Raw genomic sequence first — 19,332 nt, 5'->3', positions numbered from 1 at the left:
AGGAATTGAGTAGATCACAGTATTCTTTATCAGTTTCAGTTTCCACACTAATTTAAGGTGTGGGTCTATGTACTGTGCAGTGCAGCAATCTAATCTTAGATTGAGAACGGCGTAGTTGATGGTATTAAAATGCCCAAACAAAAGAAATGGTTGCAACTTCCAGGCCAGATGTAGTTTGGAGAAGTTGTGCTCTCCCCTGCTGCTATATAATCATGTAATAAATAAATTCAACAGTGAAACTGAGATTGTGTGAACTTTACTAACAAATTATGGGCATATATTTTCATTCTAAACAGCAGATATAATTCTTACCATGGTTTCCAATTGCCTTCCCCAGCCTACCAACTTCAGCTCAATCAACTCTCTCTTATTCATGCAGTAGTCATTCTCAGACTTTGGGGCCAGGTACTCAACTGCTCCCATCTGGGCCAGAGAAGATTGAGAGATTGGCACAGACCCTACCTTGTGTTCAGGTTGACTGAGAATTGGTATACCTTCTCCCCCTTTCAGGCATTATAGGGATCAAATTATTATGGATTTAATGGTTCCAGTGGTCCCACAATAATAGCTGTGAGGCAAGCTTGGTCAAACTTGTCTATAAAGTTCTGCTTTTGTCCATTCTTTCATGTAGAGAAGATCCTATGGAGTAATCCTAGCTTTAAAATTGGTGGCAAACCTTGATGTGGAGGGATTGGATGGAAAGAGGAATTAACTGTGTTGCAGCTGATTGAGAATGATAAATTTAAAACCATTTGTAGATCTTCCTCAACAATTGACTTGCCCTTCTCTGGAGCAGGGAAATATCTCCAATTAAACATTTACTTACAAATGCATTTGGAGCTCCAGAACTTCCAGAATGTTTATTATGGAAGAAACTTTCTGGATTTACTTGGCCAGCCATATCCTTTGACAATTTCTGATCCAAAAAACACTGCCAAAGATTGAAAATGTGAGTGTTGCTTGGAATAGAGATTTGGATACACAACTATCTCCAACCCAGTGGAATACAATTGTCCAATATTACAAAAGCAAATATAGACCTGAGACTACAGCTTATTCACCAAAAGACATTTTTTCAAATATACTGGTCCCCATATAAGGTAATGGGCCTCATAAATGCTGACCACTGTTGAAATGTAACTCCCTTGATGCTGCACTAGCTCATATGTTTCGAGAGTGCCCCATACCAAGAATTTCTTGTATGAGATGGGCCATCCCTAGAAGGGTGCAGGGCCTGGAGCAGAAGTGATGGACTCGTTTCTTCTGGGACAGATCGTGCTGGCCAATCACATCTGCGCGCAGGGGCTCCCAAAGCATGGGGCCCCGAGTGGTCCCCCTGATTCGCCCTACCAAAAGGGGATGGGGGGAGGGGTGTTGCAAACCTGTTGTAGGGACGTTATGGGATTGCCACCCTCACTTCTGTGCTGCCTTCAGAGCTGGACAGAGGTGGGGAAGAATGGGTGTGGAGGTATCTGCAGCTGGGAGAGATATCTAAGAACAGCTGTGCAGGGAAAGAGCAAGTCCTGCCCTGCCTCGACTAGCACCAACGAGCCCCCTTTGCTGGGATGCTCCCATCAGGACAGGGAAGATCGGATCCAACTCCACAAGCCTCCTCCAGCTGCAGGAACTTCTGGGGCAGCTGCACAGTCCCAGAATGTCCTGCAGCAGAGGGAGGCAACCGGAGGTGAGTCTGGTCTCATCCATCCCCTGCACAGCTTCTCTGGGTGGGGGAGAGAAGTCCTGTCCCTCCACAACCCTGCTGGAGCAAGGAGCCCCATTTGCTGGGGTGCTTCTAGGAATAAGGGAAGATTTAGACCCATGTTCACAAGCCTCCTCCAGCTGCAGGAACCTCTGGGGCTGCTGTCCAGTCCCAGAGAGCATTCTGTGGTGGGGGGAGGCATCTGGAGGTGGGTCTGGTCTTCCCCCCTGCCCCAGTAGTTGTGCAGGGGATGGACAAGTCCTGTCCCTCCCCAGCCTAACTGAAGCTAGGAGCCCCCTTTGCTGAGGCGCTCCTAGGAACAAGGGGACGTGGGATGGTCTGTGTTGCATTTCTCATGGCTGCAAAATTGGAAGGGCCCTATATATAGGGAACTAAATATATCAATACACAACATAAAAAGAATTTTGGTTAGCACATAGAATTATGAGAAGTTAACTTAAAAATAGTTAAGTTAATATTTACTAACACCACTGTAGACGCAGCTAGATTGAAGGAAGAATTGTAGGTTGATGTCAATTCTGTGACCTCTTGATGGAGTAGATTTACTAGATCAATGTATAAACCTGGTCTGTCACTGTAGTAAGTATGTATGCTACAGCTGCAGTGCTTGTAGCACCGATATACCCTATTACTAGATTCGCTACCTCTCCCTCGTCCAAGATGTTTGGGTTGTGCTTCTTTTTCAGCATATTTTTTTCCAGGCATAGCCATGAAGGCTCCAGTGAACTCTCAAGATTTCTTGCCTCCCAGCTGAACAGAATGGAGGTATAGCTCTGCTTCCATTTTCTCTTCTTAGCTCAGGATGAGGTCAATAGGGAATGGTTCCCCCACTGTCTTCAGAAATAAATCTGAAAAGGTTGGATACCTGCTGTGAGAGAGCTCTTGCCTTGCTGCTAACAAAGTTCACACATTGTGACTATGCCCCAAATTTGCTCCCTTTCTTGGGAGTACCTTTATACCTCAAGAGCACCTGGGGAGAGTTAAATAAAATACATACATCTTAGATTAATCTTTCTGCTGAGCTGGTCCTAAGGTCCCTCCCACCCCAATGTAGGACCTGTCTGCCCCCTCCCAGTTCTGTCTGCCTCAAGAAGACACAGAACTTGTTTACGCTACAGGTTTGAATCTAAGGGTATGTTAACACTGCAGTTAAAAACCCATAGCTGGCCTGTGCCAGTCCAAGTCCTACGAGACTAAGTCAGCTAAGGGCCTGTTTAATTGCAGTGTAGACGTTCAGGCTCGGGCTGGAGCTGAGGCTCGGGAACCCTTCCCTCTTTGGGGATCCCACAGCCTGGGCTGCAGCACAAGCCCGAATGTCTACACAGCAATTAAACTGTGCCTTAGCTCGAACTCCTGGAGCCCAAGTCAGCTGCCATGGGCCAGCCCTGGGTGTTTAATTGTAGTGTAGACATATCCAAAAAGAAACAACCTGCTCTGTGTGACTAAATGAGTCTAGGGAATAATTCTACAGCATCCTGGAATCTGATATTAGTTACATACCCCCTCAAGAAATCTTGGAATCACTACAAATGTGTCCTACTCACATCTGGCTCCAAGTAGATTTGTATTAAACTCAATTAGTTTTGGTTTGCAAAAGTTAGTGTGAATGAGCATCTTTGTGTTCATGCATCTAGAGTTTTGTTTGGAGTGTCAGGTTTGTATTGCTCCTAAAACATGAAGCAAAATTCACTCCTGATTATTGAGTTTCATCTTGGTTCACATAGAAACCAAATGAATCCAGGAGTTTCAACAGGTTTTGGTTTCTATGTTTCTCAGTAAGGGAACTTTTTTGCAATCTGTATTATGTTTCCAGCTTGTAACTAACCTGTAAACCAGTCCTGGTTTGGGGAAAGGGAGCAGGGAGGTTGTCAGGTTTTTTTGCAAACATTTTTTGAGATCTAGTTGAGAGATAATACTGCATCTCCTCTCTGAAGTCAGTCTTATTTCTCTATCTGACAGATAGTGGGAAAGAAAATGATGATAAAAAGGTACAGTAACTCCTCACTTAACGTTGTACCTCTGTTCCTGAAAAATGCAACTTTAAGTGGCTTGAGGGGGGTTAGGTTCCAGGGCAGCTTCGCCTACTCTGCAAACATCAGGGGCAGGGGGCTCAATCCTCAGCCCGCCCACTCCACCTCTTCCCCCAATCCCCTACCCTTGACTCTCCTCTTCTCCCCCCCTTTACTTCGCACAGTGCGTCCTGGGTCCTCCCCCTTCCCTTCTAAATGCTGTGTTCAGGAGGTGGGGGGAGGGAGGAGGAAGGCATGCCGAGTCCTTGCTCCTCCTCCGCCCGAGGCAATCAGCTGGCCTGCCGCGTTTGGGAGGCGGGGGGGAGGAGCCTGCATGAGGAGTCCTCACTCCTCCCCCATCCCTCCGAAACGCCACAAGCCAGCTGATTGCCACCAGCAGGAAGCGAGGGAGGTACGCCAAGTCCTTGCTCCTCCCACTTCCCTCCTGCCTGAGGCAATCAGCTGGCTTGCGGTGTTTAGGAGGCAGGAGAGAGCGAGGAGGAAGGACTTGGCACAGACTCCCCCCACCTCCTGCCTGGGGCAATCAGCTGGCTTGCAGCATTCAGGAGGCAGGGGAGGGAAGGGGAGAGAGGGGGAGCCTGCGTGCCGAGTCCTCGCTCCTCCCCCTTCCCTCCTACCTCCAAAACGCCACAAGCCAGCTGATTGGGACCGGCAGGAGGTGGGGGGAGGAGGGGGAAGGCACTGATCTGCGGGGTCTGCTGGCAGGCGGAAGGCACTGCAGGGGGTGCGCATAGAGAGGCTGCCAGCTGTGGAGAAAGCAGGCAGCCAAACAACGTAGTGACAGGCATTGTTCAATAATAAGGATCATGAAAGGCACAAAATTATTAACATCAGTTGATGTAAGACATGACACTTGAATTAATTCTGATTTGCAGCCCAGTGTACCTTTATCCTAAGCCATAAGGTATTTTGAATAGTAGTAAAAGGATGAGGATTTATTATCTCTCCATCCTGTCCAGAGGTTCAGTTCTGGACCCCAGGATCCTGAAGTGAGGTGCTGGGAAGCATGCTCAGTGACAATAGAATGGATGTTAGAGGCAACCCTTCTGTAGGGTTAACTGAGCAAATACAAACTAAAATGTTTAACAATTATATTTTTTGTTGATGGCCAACTGTGCATTCAGCAGGATTTTCAGATTGTTGTATTGTTTTCCTCCTCTCTTTAATGATTTTACTGATTGAACAATTGGCTTCAGGTGTCCTGCTTTTGGATTTATCCCAATGTGGTGATTTGGAGGAAAGTTTCCTTAACACAGTGTAATTTGGGAGTGTGTAGGATAATTGGATCCCACATCTTTGAAGATGCAGATATTCCAAGTTTTCCAGATTTTTAGGGTCTGTTCTGTGCTTTGCTGGAGTCCCCAGAAAAATGTGCATGATAGTCCCTAAATAAGTGCAGCTGACATATGGTGGTGTTGAAATAGTGGATTGTGGTGCAGATGGAAGGGGGCTTTTCTTCCTTCCTCCTTCTCCCTCTTTGTTAACAGCACTTCATACTCCTTTGATGTTGTGGGGAGTATATGACACCTCATGGCCCAGTAGGTAAGTCAAAGGAGTGGGTAGCACATAGGTGGAACTATCTCTTTAAATCCCCTTGATACCAAGGGGGAGGAGAGCGAGGGGGAGAACACAAACACTGCACTTATCTGTAAAGTTATGGTGATGACTGTACTTTGAGCTCCTCCTCAGTGCCGATGGCTGTGGCAGAGCCCTAGGCCACGTCCAGACTAGGGTATTAAAATCGATTTTAGATACACAACTTCAGCTACGTGAATAACGTAGCTGAAGTCGAATTTCTAAAATTGAGGTACTCACCCGTCCAGACGGCGCGGCATCGATGTCCGCGGCTCTCCATGTCGATTCCGGAACTCCGTTCGGGTTGATGGAGTTCCGGAATCGATGTAAGCGCGCTCGGGGATCGATACATTGCGTCCAGACTAGACGCGATATATCGATCCCCGAGCAATCGATTTTAACCTGCCGATGCCGCGGGTTAGTCTGGACGTGGGCCTAGAGATCTCAATTGCAAACAACGGATGCTTTAGAGCTCTTCAAAAACAGATTTCTTTTTTGCTAGAAATTGTTAGGCAACCTATATGTAGGTGTTGCGACCATTCCTAAGTAGTATTATTTGTACCATTCTAAACCACTCAACACAACCAAAGCACAGATATTGAAATTCATATTGCCTAATTTATCTAGCCCCATAAAGCTAAAGGTATTTTACATTTTAATACTTAGATTTTGTGTACAGGAAACTACCTCTTACAGACCAATTTTATAGTCTAAAACAGAAAACAGAAAATCTGTTTTGGACAATAAATAAGAACAATTTAACAGTCTAGCACAGTTGTTCTTTCACAGCTCAACAGTGTTTTATAACCCAGTTTGCAACATTAATCAGCTTTAATTTTAAAATACTGAAATATATGATATGGTAATGATTTTGTTTATTTGTTGCTGATTTCAATTTTTTCATTTAGAATTTCTTAAATGGATCGTATTTGTATTCTCATTAAAAGTCTTTCACATGGAATATTCATGAATTTACAGCTTATTATTGTAGAGAATCATTTCACTAAGCCCAGAACTGATCGCTGTGTAGCTTGGTTTAGTTTGGGTAAATTTTAGCACAGAATCCACATTGTCCTTATCTGTGTTCAGATGCTGAGATATAGTCTTATTAATGTTTTAAATTTCAAACATACTGTGTATCATGGCTTGGATGACTTATATTTCTCACTGGTTTGATGAAGATGATTGGTATGAAGGACACCAAAGAGTAAGAATTCTTTGTTAAAATTACCATTTTCAATTTTACTGCCTTACATTTTTCTTCATTGCACTGCTGTTTCTCTGTGTTACATATACCATTAGCATTATTTGTACTGCAGTACTGAGAATGGATCATTAATGTTTATTTATATGGTCTTAACCCTGAGATAAGTATGTAATGACATATTTTGAAGATTTCAGTATAATGTAATATGAATAACCAGCAGAACTGTATCTTTCAGTCTTGGAACTTCAGTTGCCAAATAGGTGCATTTTTATTTTCTTGTTGCATACTTTAATATGTAGTAAATTTTCAAAGATGAAATTAAATGTTCCATTTTAGTCTGTTAGAGGGAATGACTGTAATAGCTATTGGTTCTAATCAACTAACTACAGTAAAGAATAGAATAGAGTGGGGAAAATCTGAATAAGACAATATTTAAAAAATAGAGCATAGAACTTTACCTAGGGTCATCTCCATGTTGTACTCTGGATGTTGATATAGGATTTTATGGAACGAGTGACATTATTTCAAAACCAGAAGAGTGGTTGCTATGGCAACCTTTGCAAGATGTCTTGGAAAAAATGTGTTTTGATTACCATATGCTTTGGGCAAGCTTGATCTATTACTGTTTTTCATAGGTTTAAGACAGGAATATAATGAAAGGCATATATCTTTCGGTATGTTATGCCCTCTTTTAATGTAATTGCTTGGTGTCTTTTTCATATTTTTCTTTTAATGGTATATTTCTCAGCCATTAAATCATGTTGCAGCAGGAGTTGCTGGCTTCTCTGTTTTCAGTAGTTCTTTATTAGTTAACTATATGTGTGATTTGTTAAGTGCGAATTATGTGCCCACAGCTGCAATGTAAAGCTAGAAGATTTTAATCTTTTTTTCTCATTCTCATCTACTGTATCTTTTATATTGCATAGTTGCTTTTGATACAGGCTCATTCTCTAGCAGCCACTCATAAGGTAAGCAATTGTGAGATTAGTGGTAGCCATATCTCAGACCAATAATGCTCTAAGGACAAGCAGACAGCAGGAAGGAGGCTATGCTATGGTGTGGCTGGTAACCTTCGCCTGGGAGACAAAAACAGATTCCCTACGTCAGGGTTCTCAAATATTTTCGTAGTATGGGACACACTGATAATCTTGTGGACTGCCTACCTCTCTTTCATCATCTACTGTGGCTGTGTTGGCTATAGCAATAGTCAGCATGGCAATAGAAAGTATTTAATATATTTAGCTGTCTCTTTAATTGCATTTAACATCTGAAAACTAATCCTAATATCATATGAACAGCCAGCTCTCAAAAGATGTTAGTTTGAAACCTGTGCTACGTGTTGATTCAAGTTGACATAACTACTTGTATGATTCAACATGTCTGGCTGTGTGCTGTTAGGAATATTAGCGTATATAGTGACCACTCAGAAGCACTGGTGTTAACATTTGGCTTTTCATTTTATTGCAGTTCTAGAAGAAAGAATTTGAAGAAGGAAAAGAATAAAATTTTGTGATCTAGGGATGAGAAGATATAATTTATAGATAGCACTGACAGAGTTGCTTATAGTTAAGGTCATCCAATACTTTTGTTATAAGACCATTTTGTTACAGTAGCTCATAACTTTGCCAAACTTTAACTGTTTGGGCTGAAATTTTCCATGCAGGTATCTTTTTTTTAATGGTCTTTCTAAAATGGAACTTCTGAGCTCCTTGGCTCACCCTGTGAAATCAATAGTACCACAGAAGCCAGTGTTATTGAACAGGACATACAATCAGGCTCTCATCCCCATTGGTGAAGTACTGCCAAATCAAGTGTAGCCAGAGGTGCACAACCTTTCCAATAATGCAATGTCAGCTTGCCAGGTGCTTGAGGATCAGACATAGGTTTTCATATTTTAATCCGTTGTAAATGCACACAATTACATATTTATGTCAAGCATGCTGTAACTGTATGTAGCAATTGACAAAATATGTGTAGAAGTCTGAAAAATATCAGCAGGAAAATGGTGCTGGCAACTCTATCTCTTCAAGTCTGTTTTTATCTTTGAGGCAGTCACATGCATGCTGAAAGGCAGGTCTTATTCTGTAGCGTAAATGTGATATTTTTATTGTTCAGATTCATTAAAAATGCTTTCAACAAAGATTATACAATATTATCCATCCTTTTTACTTCAATGGTTACTTATCATTCAATAGACATTTATAGAAATTTAGTAAGTTCTCATTATTAAAGTTGCATTAAAACGCCACAAGTCAATCAATTTTAGCTGAACTTTAGGCCTGTACAAGAACTCTCTACTCTTTCCTTGCTTGTTCTCAACGGTTTCCCTGCTTCTTCAAAGGTATGAGAAAGATATGTGCAGTTTGGGGACCATGGATTGTACACAGCAGACCTAAGAAGATTTCCTGTCTGTCTTCAATGATATTGATCCACATTGGATAAGCACATTAGCTGGATAGTTCTACTAAAATGATCAGCAATAAGTAGTTTAAACTATATTTAACATTTTATTGTCATCATTTGGTTACAGAACTGAAATCTTATTGAGAAGTATGGGGGCATTTAACACTTACTTTAGAGCAGCACAGGAACCAAATTTATGTAATTACCCTTTATTGGTGACTGTCATAATAAATGAAAAACCTTATTAATGGTCCAGAAAAGCTTTGCAAGGCTTTGAGCTGTTCAAGGCAGTGAATTTACAGTTTCAGCAGACTGCATTGGTTCAATTCATATTCAGAAGGCCAGTTTTCGCTACACAAGGGCTAGAAATTTGATGGCCCATATCTAGAACTGGAAATTCATGACTTTGTTTGCCACCATATGCAAAACAGAACTTTTGCCCTGTTGAATTGGTGTGTGCCTAATGAGATAGTTATCATTAATATCTACTTTAAAGGGGGAGTCTACCACTTACTCAGGAACACAAATAATGTTAAGAAGCCATCATTTGATGTAGCTGATTTTTGCCATCTATTGCTGTTTCTAATTTCCCTTCTTAGCTGAGGTTACCAAGCAGTTGTTACTAATAAGCATCACATAACTTCTCTGCCATTATTCTGACCTTTCATGGTTAGATTCCACAATAATTTAAGATATAGAGAGGGATTAATGTAAGGTAGAGCAGCTGGGGAGCACAGCTCGTTCTACTCTGCTAAAAACCCACCCTCCTCTTCTGTCCTGATATTTTTTTTAAGTAGTGCTTCCCCACAACTCCCCAACCTCCTTGGTTGGTAAGTGAGAACTCCTTCTGTTTCCAGCTACTTTAACAGCTGGCAGAGATGGTGGATTTACCTTTTAACCATGGGGCAAAGGACATTGATTCATATTAATGTTAGATCTGTGAGCAGTCTCAGAGCCCCATCTAATATAGGTTCTATCAATTTGCATACAGTATTTGGTGGGAATGCTGGGTAAAGTCACATTAAGTTGCCTTCCTTTGATCCTATTGGCCAGATCCCAGAGGAATCAGCTAGAATACATCCAGAGTACACATGCTGGAGCAACATCTCTTTCACCCTGGATAGCATTCATTGTATATTCCCTCTCTCATCAGCTCATTTCAGTTTGTTGGTGTGCTGTATCCAAACTGTTTATTTTCTGTTGAACACACTTACTGTTCTTCTCGTAAACCTTTTCAGCTTTAGTTAGATAGGTCCTCTTTATTTGACTTATTTTCTTCCTCTACCCTACTTTAAAAAATGGTTCCTTAATGCTCTGCCTCTATTTCAAACTGAATGTTATGGAAATTTTTAAACAACATAGCTTCAGAACTCTCTTTTTGGGGAAGTTTGGGGTAAAAATTTAAAAACAAACTCTAATACGATATGAATGTGCCATATGAAATGTCAGGGGGCTTAGCTTTTTGGAGATATGGGAGGAAGTATTTACAATCAGTCTTATAACTAAAAGGTAGACTCAACTGCATCTCCATAAGTATTTTAAATAATCTCCATGCTTTGCAATTACATTTTAGAATCTCACAAGTTCCCTTTAGTATTCAGAAGCCAACAGCAAAGTAATTAATTTTGTGAAAGTAGTGAGTGAACAAGCACAGTTGAGGGGGGGAGGGGATGAAGGCAAAGATGACATAAACTGTACATTGTTTATTTATTTGACAAATGTATTTATTTTAGTTTTAATTTATAATACTTCATAGTATACATTATTTTACAAGAAGGAGGGAGAAATGTTCTCCTTAACCTCTGCGGATAGGACAAGAAGCATGAGATTAAATTGCAGCAAGGGCAGTTTAGATTGGACATTAGGAAAAATGTCCTAGCTGTCAGAGTGATTAAGCACTGGAATAAATTGCTTAAGAAGGTTATGGAATCTCCATCACTGGAGGTTTTTAACTGCAGGTTAAACAACACCTGTCCAGGAATGGTCAAGATAAATACTTAGTCCTGCCTTGAGTGCAGGGACGGGACTAGATGAGTCTTGAGGTAACTTCCAGTCCTACGATGTTATGATTAGAGATTAAATTCGTTTATTGGCTTTCGGGTTGTGCATGTGTCCTGAATATTTCAGTGTTCAGCCTTGGTACTCTGCATTATCTCTTCTAGAACCAGTACATTTAACATCTGAAGATCAGTTGGGACTTAATTTTTCTTTGCATCCTCCAGTTCCTTTGGAAGAGGGATAGTGTTACCAATTGTACTATTATTCCTTTGTGAGGCTTACTCCCACTGAGGTTGGGGGAGAGTGGGAAGTGTGTGGAGGGGCTGACTGGACAGTTACCCAGACCCCAGGATGGATAAAACATTTTGTTTGGTGTTTGTACAGATGTACTAGCACAATGGAGACCTGGTCCATGACTGCGGCTAATACAAATAATAATAAAATTAGATTTAATTGAATAACAACCTGTTTTAAAATTTAATTTGAAATTATGACAACCTATGTTAAGGCTTAAACTAACTATAATCTATTAAAATAATTAATTAGATAAAAATAATATTAAGCAATACATGTTTGCTGCCAAGTTTCATTGAAAGTCAACCATTGAACAGGTGGATGTCACAAGCTAAGTACCTGAACTGGATTTTGAAGTGCTCAACCAGCTTTTGATGGCAGTAGTTTCTTCTGCAGGTGCAGAAAGAATATTTTCTTCATTTCAGTTTATTCAACTAGTTCAGTGACTAGTTCATTCAAAGTTAAGAAACTGATTAGGAATTGAAAATGCAGGAAAACTTGTTTTCTTGTTCCAATCTATGAATAAAAACTAGGTGTGTGAGGATGAGATCTACTAGTTTTAAAATCTTGACGGATATTGTGACTAGAAACAAGCAGTTCAGTTCCCTAACTACAGATAATACTTCCTTCATGGAGATGAAATATAAGAACATAAAAATGGGCCATACTGGGTCAGACCAAAGATCCATCCAGCCCAGTATCCTGTCTAACCGATAGTAACTTTTTTTAGCAAATAGTAAATTTGTAAATAGTAAATTTGCCAGAAAATGCATTTTGCAGGGCACCAAATTTCACAAATTTGGGTCAAATTCAGCTCATAGTTTCAGCTGCGGGAAAAAAAGTCATTTTTTTTTTTTTAGGAAAAAAAGTCAGAACAGTTCCTCTCAGCCATTTTGAAACAAATTAATTTGACTTTTTGTTTTGAAATGTTTTGATTCAGCCCATTAATCAAAAAATCACTTATTCACTTAGCTCTATTTCTTTGTTTAGTAAATCAGTTAGGTTTAAATACATACCATGTTTTGATAAACTTTTTGATAATCATATTTTCTATGTTTTCAGCATGTTTAATGTAGTTTTATTTAACTAATAAAATTAAATTGTTGTTTTTGAGCATTTTTAACTGAACTCAAACTTCCATCAAAAAAGAGCTTGACAGAAGTCAAAAGTAACAAATTAATTATCATCTGGTAAATGAGAAATGCATCAGTCATCATTTTCTAACATCGTAAAAGTGTAAAATTTTAGAATCTGAATAAATGTAAGTTAATTATAGCGTTACTTAAATAAACTTGCATAGTTATAATGTATCCCCCTGATTAGCTGCCCCCCCCCCCAAAAAAGCATCAGATTTAATGTAATGGGTATATGGTAGTAGAATCAACATGTTTTAATAAAAAAGAACTAGAGCACTTGTGGCACCTTAGAGACTAACAAATTTATTTAAGCATGAACTTTCGTGAGCTACAGCTCAATTCTTCGGATGCATATGCTATAGCTCATGAAAGCTCATTCTGAAATAAATTTGTTAGTCTTTAAGGTGCCACAAGTACTCCTGTTCTTTTTGCGGATACAGACTAACACGACTGTTACTCTGAAACATGTTTTAATGGTTACCGACCAATGAGAATCGACTTTTCTTTAAGAAATAACTGAAAAAAAATGCAAAACAAGATTAAAATCAATTATTTAATTAGCGTTTTCTGCTTGGTGATTTTGATCATGATTAAATCAATCCTCCTGTCAGAGACCCTTGGATTTCCCAGTAATTTTAGGACATTCATGTTAAAGAGACAAACCCCTGTACCTCTTCTATGAGTCAACAGACTCCTTCCTTGCAAGAGATGATGCACCTAAACTGCTCGATTCACAATGCATGTTTTCCTCTGCCATTAATTTTTTCACAGAGGTGGGTATCAAGGCCCCCTGTCTTTAAGCAGATATCATCCCTATATCTCTATCAGAAGTATGACTAGATCTTTCAACTGTTATGTTGTCATTGACATGCTGTCAAAAATTAGTATTTGTAGCACGCAGAGGCAGAGTTTGGATTCAGAAGTCTATTTTTGAGTATATGTATGCCAAATGTAAATTATTAAAAGCAAACATTTCCTATATGGTCAACACAATAATTCTTGTTTAGTATTTTTAAATTTCCCAACAGCTGGGAATAATGAATTTGTTTGCGTAATTGGTAGTCAGTGACAAAGAAGTCAGTAGAAGGAGACACGCATTCTATATGGACATTCAGAAAATGGGGCTTTGGATAATCAGTATCCCACTGTATAAGTGTATCAAAGATTTGGTATATTCACATTCATGCACTCACACAATAACGTATATATCAGTATAAACAAGATATATATTCCTTATGGGTCAAAATCACCGGTGGATTGAGGATATGCAACGGTATTGATTGTGGTCAATATACCAGTGTATATATAGTAACATCGATCTATCCATCTATCCAAACCAGTAGCCTTTTTAAGTCCAGTGAAGAGGCATGACTGGCATAGTACAGTATCCTTTATTTATCAGGGTGTGTGTCTCTGTGCCTATATGTTGTACAGTGCCAGTCATGCCTCTTCACTGGACTTGAAAAGGCTACTGTTTTGCAAATAACAATGTAGTACAATCATGAAATACAGCAAATAGATGAAATACATAGAGTACATGAAATAGAGCAAAACAGGTTAGATTAAAATGGTACCTCTTAAAGAGCTGCAGTTGCCAAGCTACTGACACTGCCGTTTTGTGTGTGTGGTGCGACATAATGCTCAGGCTTTTCTTCTGCATCCTTTAGTAAGTCTGCATTATCCTTGGAACATCAGGGTTTAGTTTCTTCCTCTGTGAGTAAGTGATTTCTTTCTACATCCAGATCAAGAGATGTATATTTTGGGAGCTGCAAGGTTTTGGAGTGGACATGGAAATTCTCAAGTGGTTCACAAAAAATGATACCTATTCTAAGGTAGGGATAACATAGGCATGTATCTATAAATAATGATATAGCTGTAGCCATTCATCCAATTCATTTTGTCATATGGGTTTGTTATTTAATAATAGTATCTCTGTTGTAAACAGACTTTCAGTTTAATGCTGGTTTCTGTATTGAGTAATTAGGAAGGACTTATGTTTCTGCTGATGCCAATTGAAAAAGAAAAGGCTTGGGGTTTTCTCTCTCTCCTAGGAAACTGTAGACATTCTTCAATAATAGCTTCCTTAGTGCTGTGCACGTTTTACAGAATTTTTGGGTAAGCAAAATTTTTCTGCATAATTTACATGCTATATATAAATATAAAATAATTGTTTCTATTTTGAATAGAAATTCTGAGTTTAACAGAGGATGACTGAAAAATCAACATTGCTAAAGATGTAATGTAACAGTTTGGATTTATATTTATATTGCTTTTCTAATTTGCTGCTATTTTCTTCACGCTGATGTTCTGATGAATGCTGCTTTCTGTCTGTCATAGTATAATTCCCAGATCTGAACCTTAGCGTCCAAAAATATGGGTACGAGCATGATTTCCCTAAGCTTAATTACCAGCTTAGATCTGATATGCTGCCACCAATCAGGACTTAGGTAGAGCACCTGATAGACTCTGGTCTCCCCCGAAACCTTCCCTGGGGACCCCAAGACCCAGATTCCCTGAGTCTCACAACAGAGGGGAATAAACCATTTCCCTTCCCCCTCCTTTCTTCTTCCCAGCTCTTCCCACCTTGGGTACACTAGGAGAGAGAGACAGATTCAAGCTCCATGAATCTAAACAAAGGGATTTCCCCTTCACCCTTCCTCCTTCCCCTCACCCAGGGGCAATACAGATTCAAGCTCTGTGAATCTAACACAAAGAGGAAATTTATCCTTCCCTTATCCCCACCAATTCCCTGGTGAGTACGATTCAATTCCCTTGAGCCTCAACTGGGGAAAAAATCAACAGGTCTTAAAAAGCAAAACTTTTAATAAAAGAAGAAAAAAAAGTATGAGTTATCTTTGTAATTTAGATGGTAAATATTACAGGGTCTTTCAGCTTATAGACAATAGAAAGAAAGCTTTCTCCAGCAGAAATACAATTTAAAATACTTTCACTCAAATACACATTAAAACTCTACCAGCCAGATACACAGTTGCAAATACAGAAAAACAATTAAAAAGATAAAACTGTCTTTCTACTTTTGTACTTACAAAATTGGAACAGAAGATTAGAGAGCCTGTAGGTATGTGTGGTCACTCTCAGAGCCTAGAGAGAGCAAAGCAAACCCCCAAACTACAAACAAAGGCTTCCCTCCACCGAGATTTGAAAGTATCTTGTTTCTTGATTGGTCCTCTGGTCAGGTGTTGTTTTGGTTCCCTGTTTGTTAACCCTTTACAGGTAAAAGAGACATTAACCCTTAACTATCTGTTTATGACACTGTCTCATACTATGAGCACGTTTAATGAAACCTGCAATGTCTGAGGAAATCTGCTGGATACTGGCTTGATGCATAGTGTTGATAAGAGACATGACAATCCTTGTAAATTATTATTTAAGTTCTTTAGCTGTAATGGATTTCAGACTAAATACTTTCTTTATCATGAAATAAAACCAAAGTATTTTGCAAACAGACAGTGTCATTGAAACTCTTTAGAAATAACAAAAGAAAATCAGCAAGTTTACAAGAGATACTAGAGTAAAGTTTGAAGTAGTTTATATATTATAGCTCAGGGTAAATACTAAAATATTCTGAAAATGTAGATTTAAATGTAGTTGCAAATCAAAAATAGTAAAAACAACTGTGTAAGGATTTAATACAGAAATGATGCTGTTTAAGCATGTGTGATTATCTCAACAAAATAGTAATAAATCTTAAAATCATATTTTTCTCTTAAATGCAGTGTTAAGAGCATAATTTCATTTTGAGAGCATATTTTAATAAAACCACTGACTTAGCAAAGTCAAAAAATATAATATTTTCAAATGACCTGGCTCATCTTGTTTCTGAGTCACCTGCTGCTGAGTCTCTCTAAAAGGTGTATTCTATCTTTTCATAAAGTTACTTTTTGCCTTTTTATAAACATATTCAGAAAGGAGAAAGTACAGCCAAATTCATGTTGCAAATAGAAGTACAGTAGTTAATGTGATATATATTTTTTGATATAGACATACATCAATTGTGAAATAGATTGAAAATACAAACTCATTCACAGCCATCAGATGGCAATGACTCTTGGTCATCATTAACCTGGCCTTCATTCACACCAGCAACCTAAGGCTTGCATCCCGTTACATTCAGCTACCCAGACTTCTTTATATCATTTAAAAATACAGAGTACTACGTACAATACACCAAGCAAGCACATTGAAGGAAGAGTGGAGCTGTCTCTAATGCATAATTGCTGTTTTCTTGTGATTGATGAGGGTAATCGTAAGCCCAGTGTGAGATCCCCTTCCTCTCCCTGGATAAGCTCTGGAATTGGAGCTTTAAGCCTTGGAAGTCTCCCTGTCTTTAGGCTTTTAAAATTATATTTTCCTGCTGACTGAATTTCAGTGAGCCATGGTATAATCCGGCTAAAGGGAAACAAGAAATGTTGTTAAAATGAAAGCTTTACTTAATACTTTACATTTCAAATGATTTAACTGTTTTTCCGTCTTTTCTAGATCTTTAATAAAAGGTTAAAAGGATTTTTAATGGTGTGTTTGCCATGGTACTAAGCAGGCTGAGATCTCTTTATACCAAACCATGGACCTTGTTTAACACAGTTTAATGTTGGACAGTGACTGGGTTTTTTAACACCTTTGGCTCATTTATTCCCTCTAACTTAATACAACAAGTGCCTTGCCCACCATCCCAGGGCACTCTATTCCTAACGGCGGCCACCAATCCTCTTTGCTCTCAACCCCAGCTACCGGGCCTCCCCTTTCCATAATAATGATGTTGGCTCTGGTACTTTCTGCAGACGTAAGAAGTTGACGTTGCATCGGCTGACGCTTAGTTTGTATTGAGAGGTTATCTTTATATATCTATATATCTATATCTATATATCTCTCTATATATATGAGCTAGAGACTTTAACTTGTTTTTTTAAATGAAAGCTTAGATATTGCTGTTGATCACTGATTACTCTCGCCCCTCGCTCCACCGATATGGTCACAAGGTGCCCGTTATGTACCGGGTAATGAGCGTTGGGATAGGGCGGAGGCTCGATCACTGGATGTCCTCGGGAGGGGTGACAAGTGCCCTGAAGGTAGCAATGGGGATAACGCAAACAATGAGTCGTGGAGTTAAAATTGAGGGTCTATTGAATGGGTCACAGGTGAGGATGAGGAACAACTTAATACTAGTTACAACTTGGGCCTACAATATAATACTAGAACAAATAATAAAAATACTGCAATTACAAACAGAAGCTGACCCTGGTACCGCTCTAGGTCCCAGTAGTTATTCAGGTCCTTCCAAGGGTTAGTAAGGGTGCTATTGGTGCTATTATTAAGCATAAATGCAATTACTCGTTTAAGTAAAAAATGCAGTAAGACTGTTAAAGATTGCCGTGAGACTCCGGCCAATCCCCCTTGCGTTCAAGGTTTCCTGGTCAGTGGGTTTCCCCTCGCAGGAGCCTTGGGGCGGCTAGAATCGGCTTTCGTCTCCGGCTTACAACACGATTACAGGCTCAGTTAGTTAGCAGAATTAGCAGAATTAGCAGCTAGGCATACTTACACACACAAACCACAAAAGTTTCATTACCACCGGCAGACGGGTAGGCTTCTGAGAACACGGAGCCGAGGGAGACCTCGAGTTGATCAGGCTCGGTTACGGGTACAGGTTTCTGCATTTTCTCCCTGCCCACCGCTTGCACGGTGGGCAATTTATAAGGGTAATGACGTGTTCAGTTTTTTGGCCAGGTTTCTCCTAATTAGGAGATTTATAGATGCCTGTTACCACCCTCGGGGGGGGGGGGGGCGGGGTTCCTGGAACTGGCTGACCACAAAATTTGCCTAGCCCCAATGGTTACTTTCTGGGAAATGCTTCTTGTTGAGAGTACGTGTATGCTCGTTTCCTGAACATGGAGGCCAGGGCAAAACTGCTTAGAGCTGCAGCACTAACATAGGCACTAACAATTGCAGAAGCTGATGGCCCACACTGGATGACAGAGTCCTCCTTGCCCAATGTGAGTGGATTTTGCAAGCCACAGGGTGAACCGCTTCTTAAGGAATTTTCTCTCCAAGCTTCCCAGTCTGATTTCACACTTTCCCTATTGTACTTCATTGCATGTTAAAGTAATATTAGGACAGTGGAAAATAAACAATAACTCACTATAATGTGATAGGTATGGATCCTTAGTTGTGTACCCTTATTTTTGTATTGGTGCTATTTATTTCCTTTGCTTTGACTTTACCCTGTCAATGCTTAACTAATAGTAATTAGTATTCAGTCTCCCCTTCAATGCCTGAAGCCCCCACTACTGTAATCTCACTTTGGAGTCACTTTGGAGTTTGGATCTGTCATCATGTGTTTTTACTATTCCTCCACTTTTTGTGTCCTCTGCAAATTTAATCATGGCTGAAATTATGCCAGAGAAACACACAAAAGGAAAGGCATGAAGCAGTGATGATGTTGTGTGTTTGGAATCCCTAAAGTGTCCTAGTCTGGATAAGTCCTATACTAGTAGGAATGTTCTCTGCTTGGAAACTAGAGAGCCAGGGTGGGTGAAATACTGTCTTTTATTGGACTAACTTCTGATGGTGAAAGAGACAAGTTTTTGAGCTACAATGAGCTCTTCTTCAGGCAAGCTTGGAAACTGACAGATGCTTCATACTAAGACCAAAATGGAAGCACTTAGAAGTCTTCTGTGGACTACTGGAGGCTGTAAAACACCATTGGGGAACCACTGATCTAGAGTGCAAAGGATTTGTCTCTCTCTTTTCTCTCTCCCTCCCGCCCTCACTGTCACTTGAACCATAGATTAATTCATATTTTTACAAAACCTACTATTTTTCATTTAAAATATTAAATGAGGGCACATTGTCAACTCATGAAAAGTGCCTGTGGATGGGAATTGCACAGCTAATGCACTGTGTGTTGAGTTGAGAATATGCTTCACTGTTCTTAAAGAACTGTAAAAATGTTTT

At 39.8% G+C, this 19,332-nt stretch overlaps 1 protein-coding gene across 1 annotated transcript in view; it reads left to right on the top strand.

The window, feature by feature from the left end:
- The first annotated feature begins 6,340 nt into the window (after window positions 1–6,340).
- Window positions 6,341–19,332, top strand: part of WDR17 (WD repeat domain 17) — a 75,738-nt gene continuing 62,746 nt past the window's right edge. Inside the window, 1 exon segment of the mRNA XM_030563096.1 lies at window positions 6,341–6,532. Coding sequence (XP_030418956.1) covers window positions 6,467–6,532 — 66 coding nt within the window. The 5' untranslated portion in view covers window positions 6,341–6,466.

The sequence above is a fragment of the Gopherus evgoodei genome, chromosome 5 (genome assembly GCF_007399415.2).
Source record: "Gopherus evgoodei ecotype Sinaloan lineage chromosome 5, rGopEvg1_v1.p, whole genome shotgun sequence".
Taxonomy (NCBI): Eukaryota; Metazoa; Chordata; order Testudines; family Testudinidae; genus Gopherus; species Gopherus evgoodei.
The sequence above is the reverse complement of the archived record's forward strand: the minus strand, read 5'-3'. Positions and strand labels throughout refer to the sequence as shown.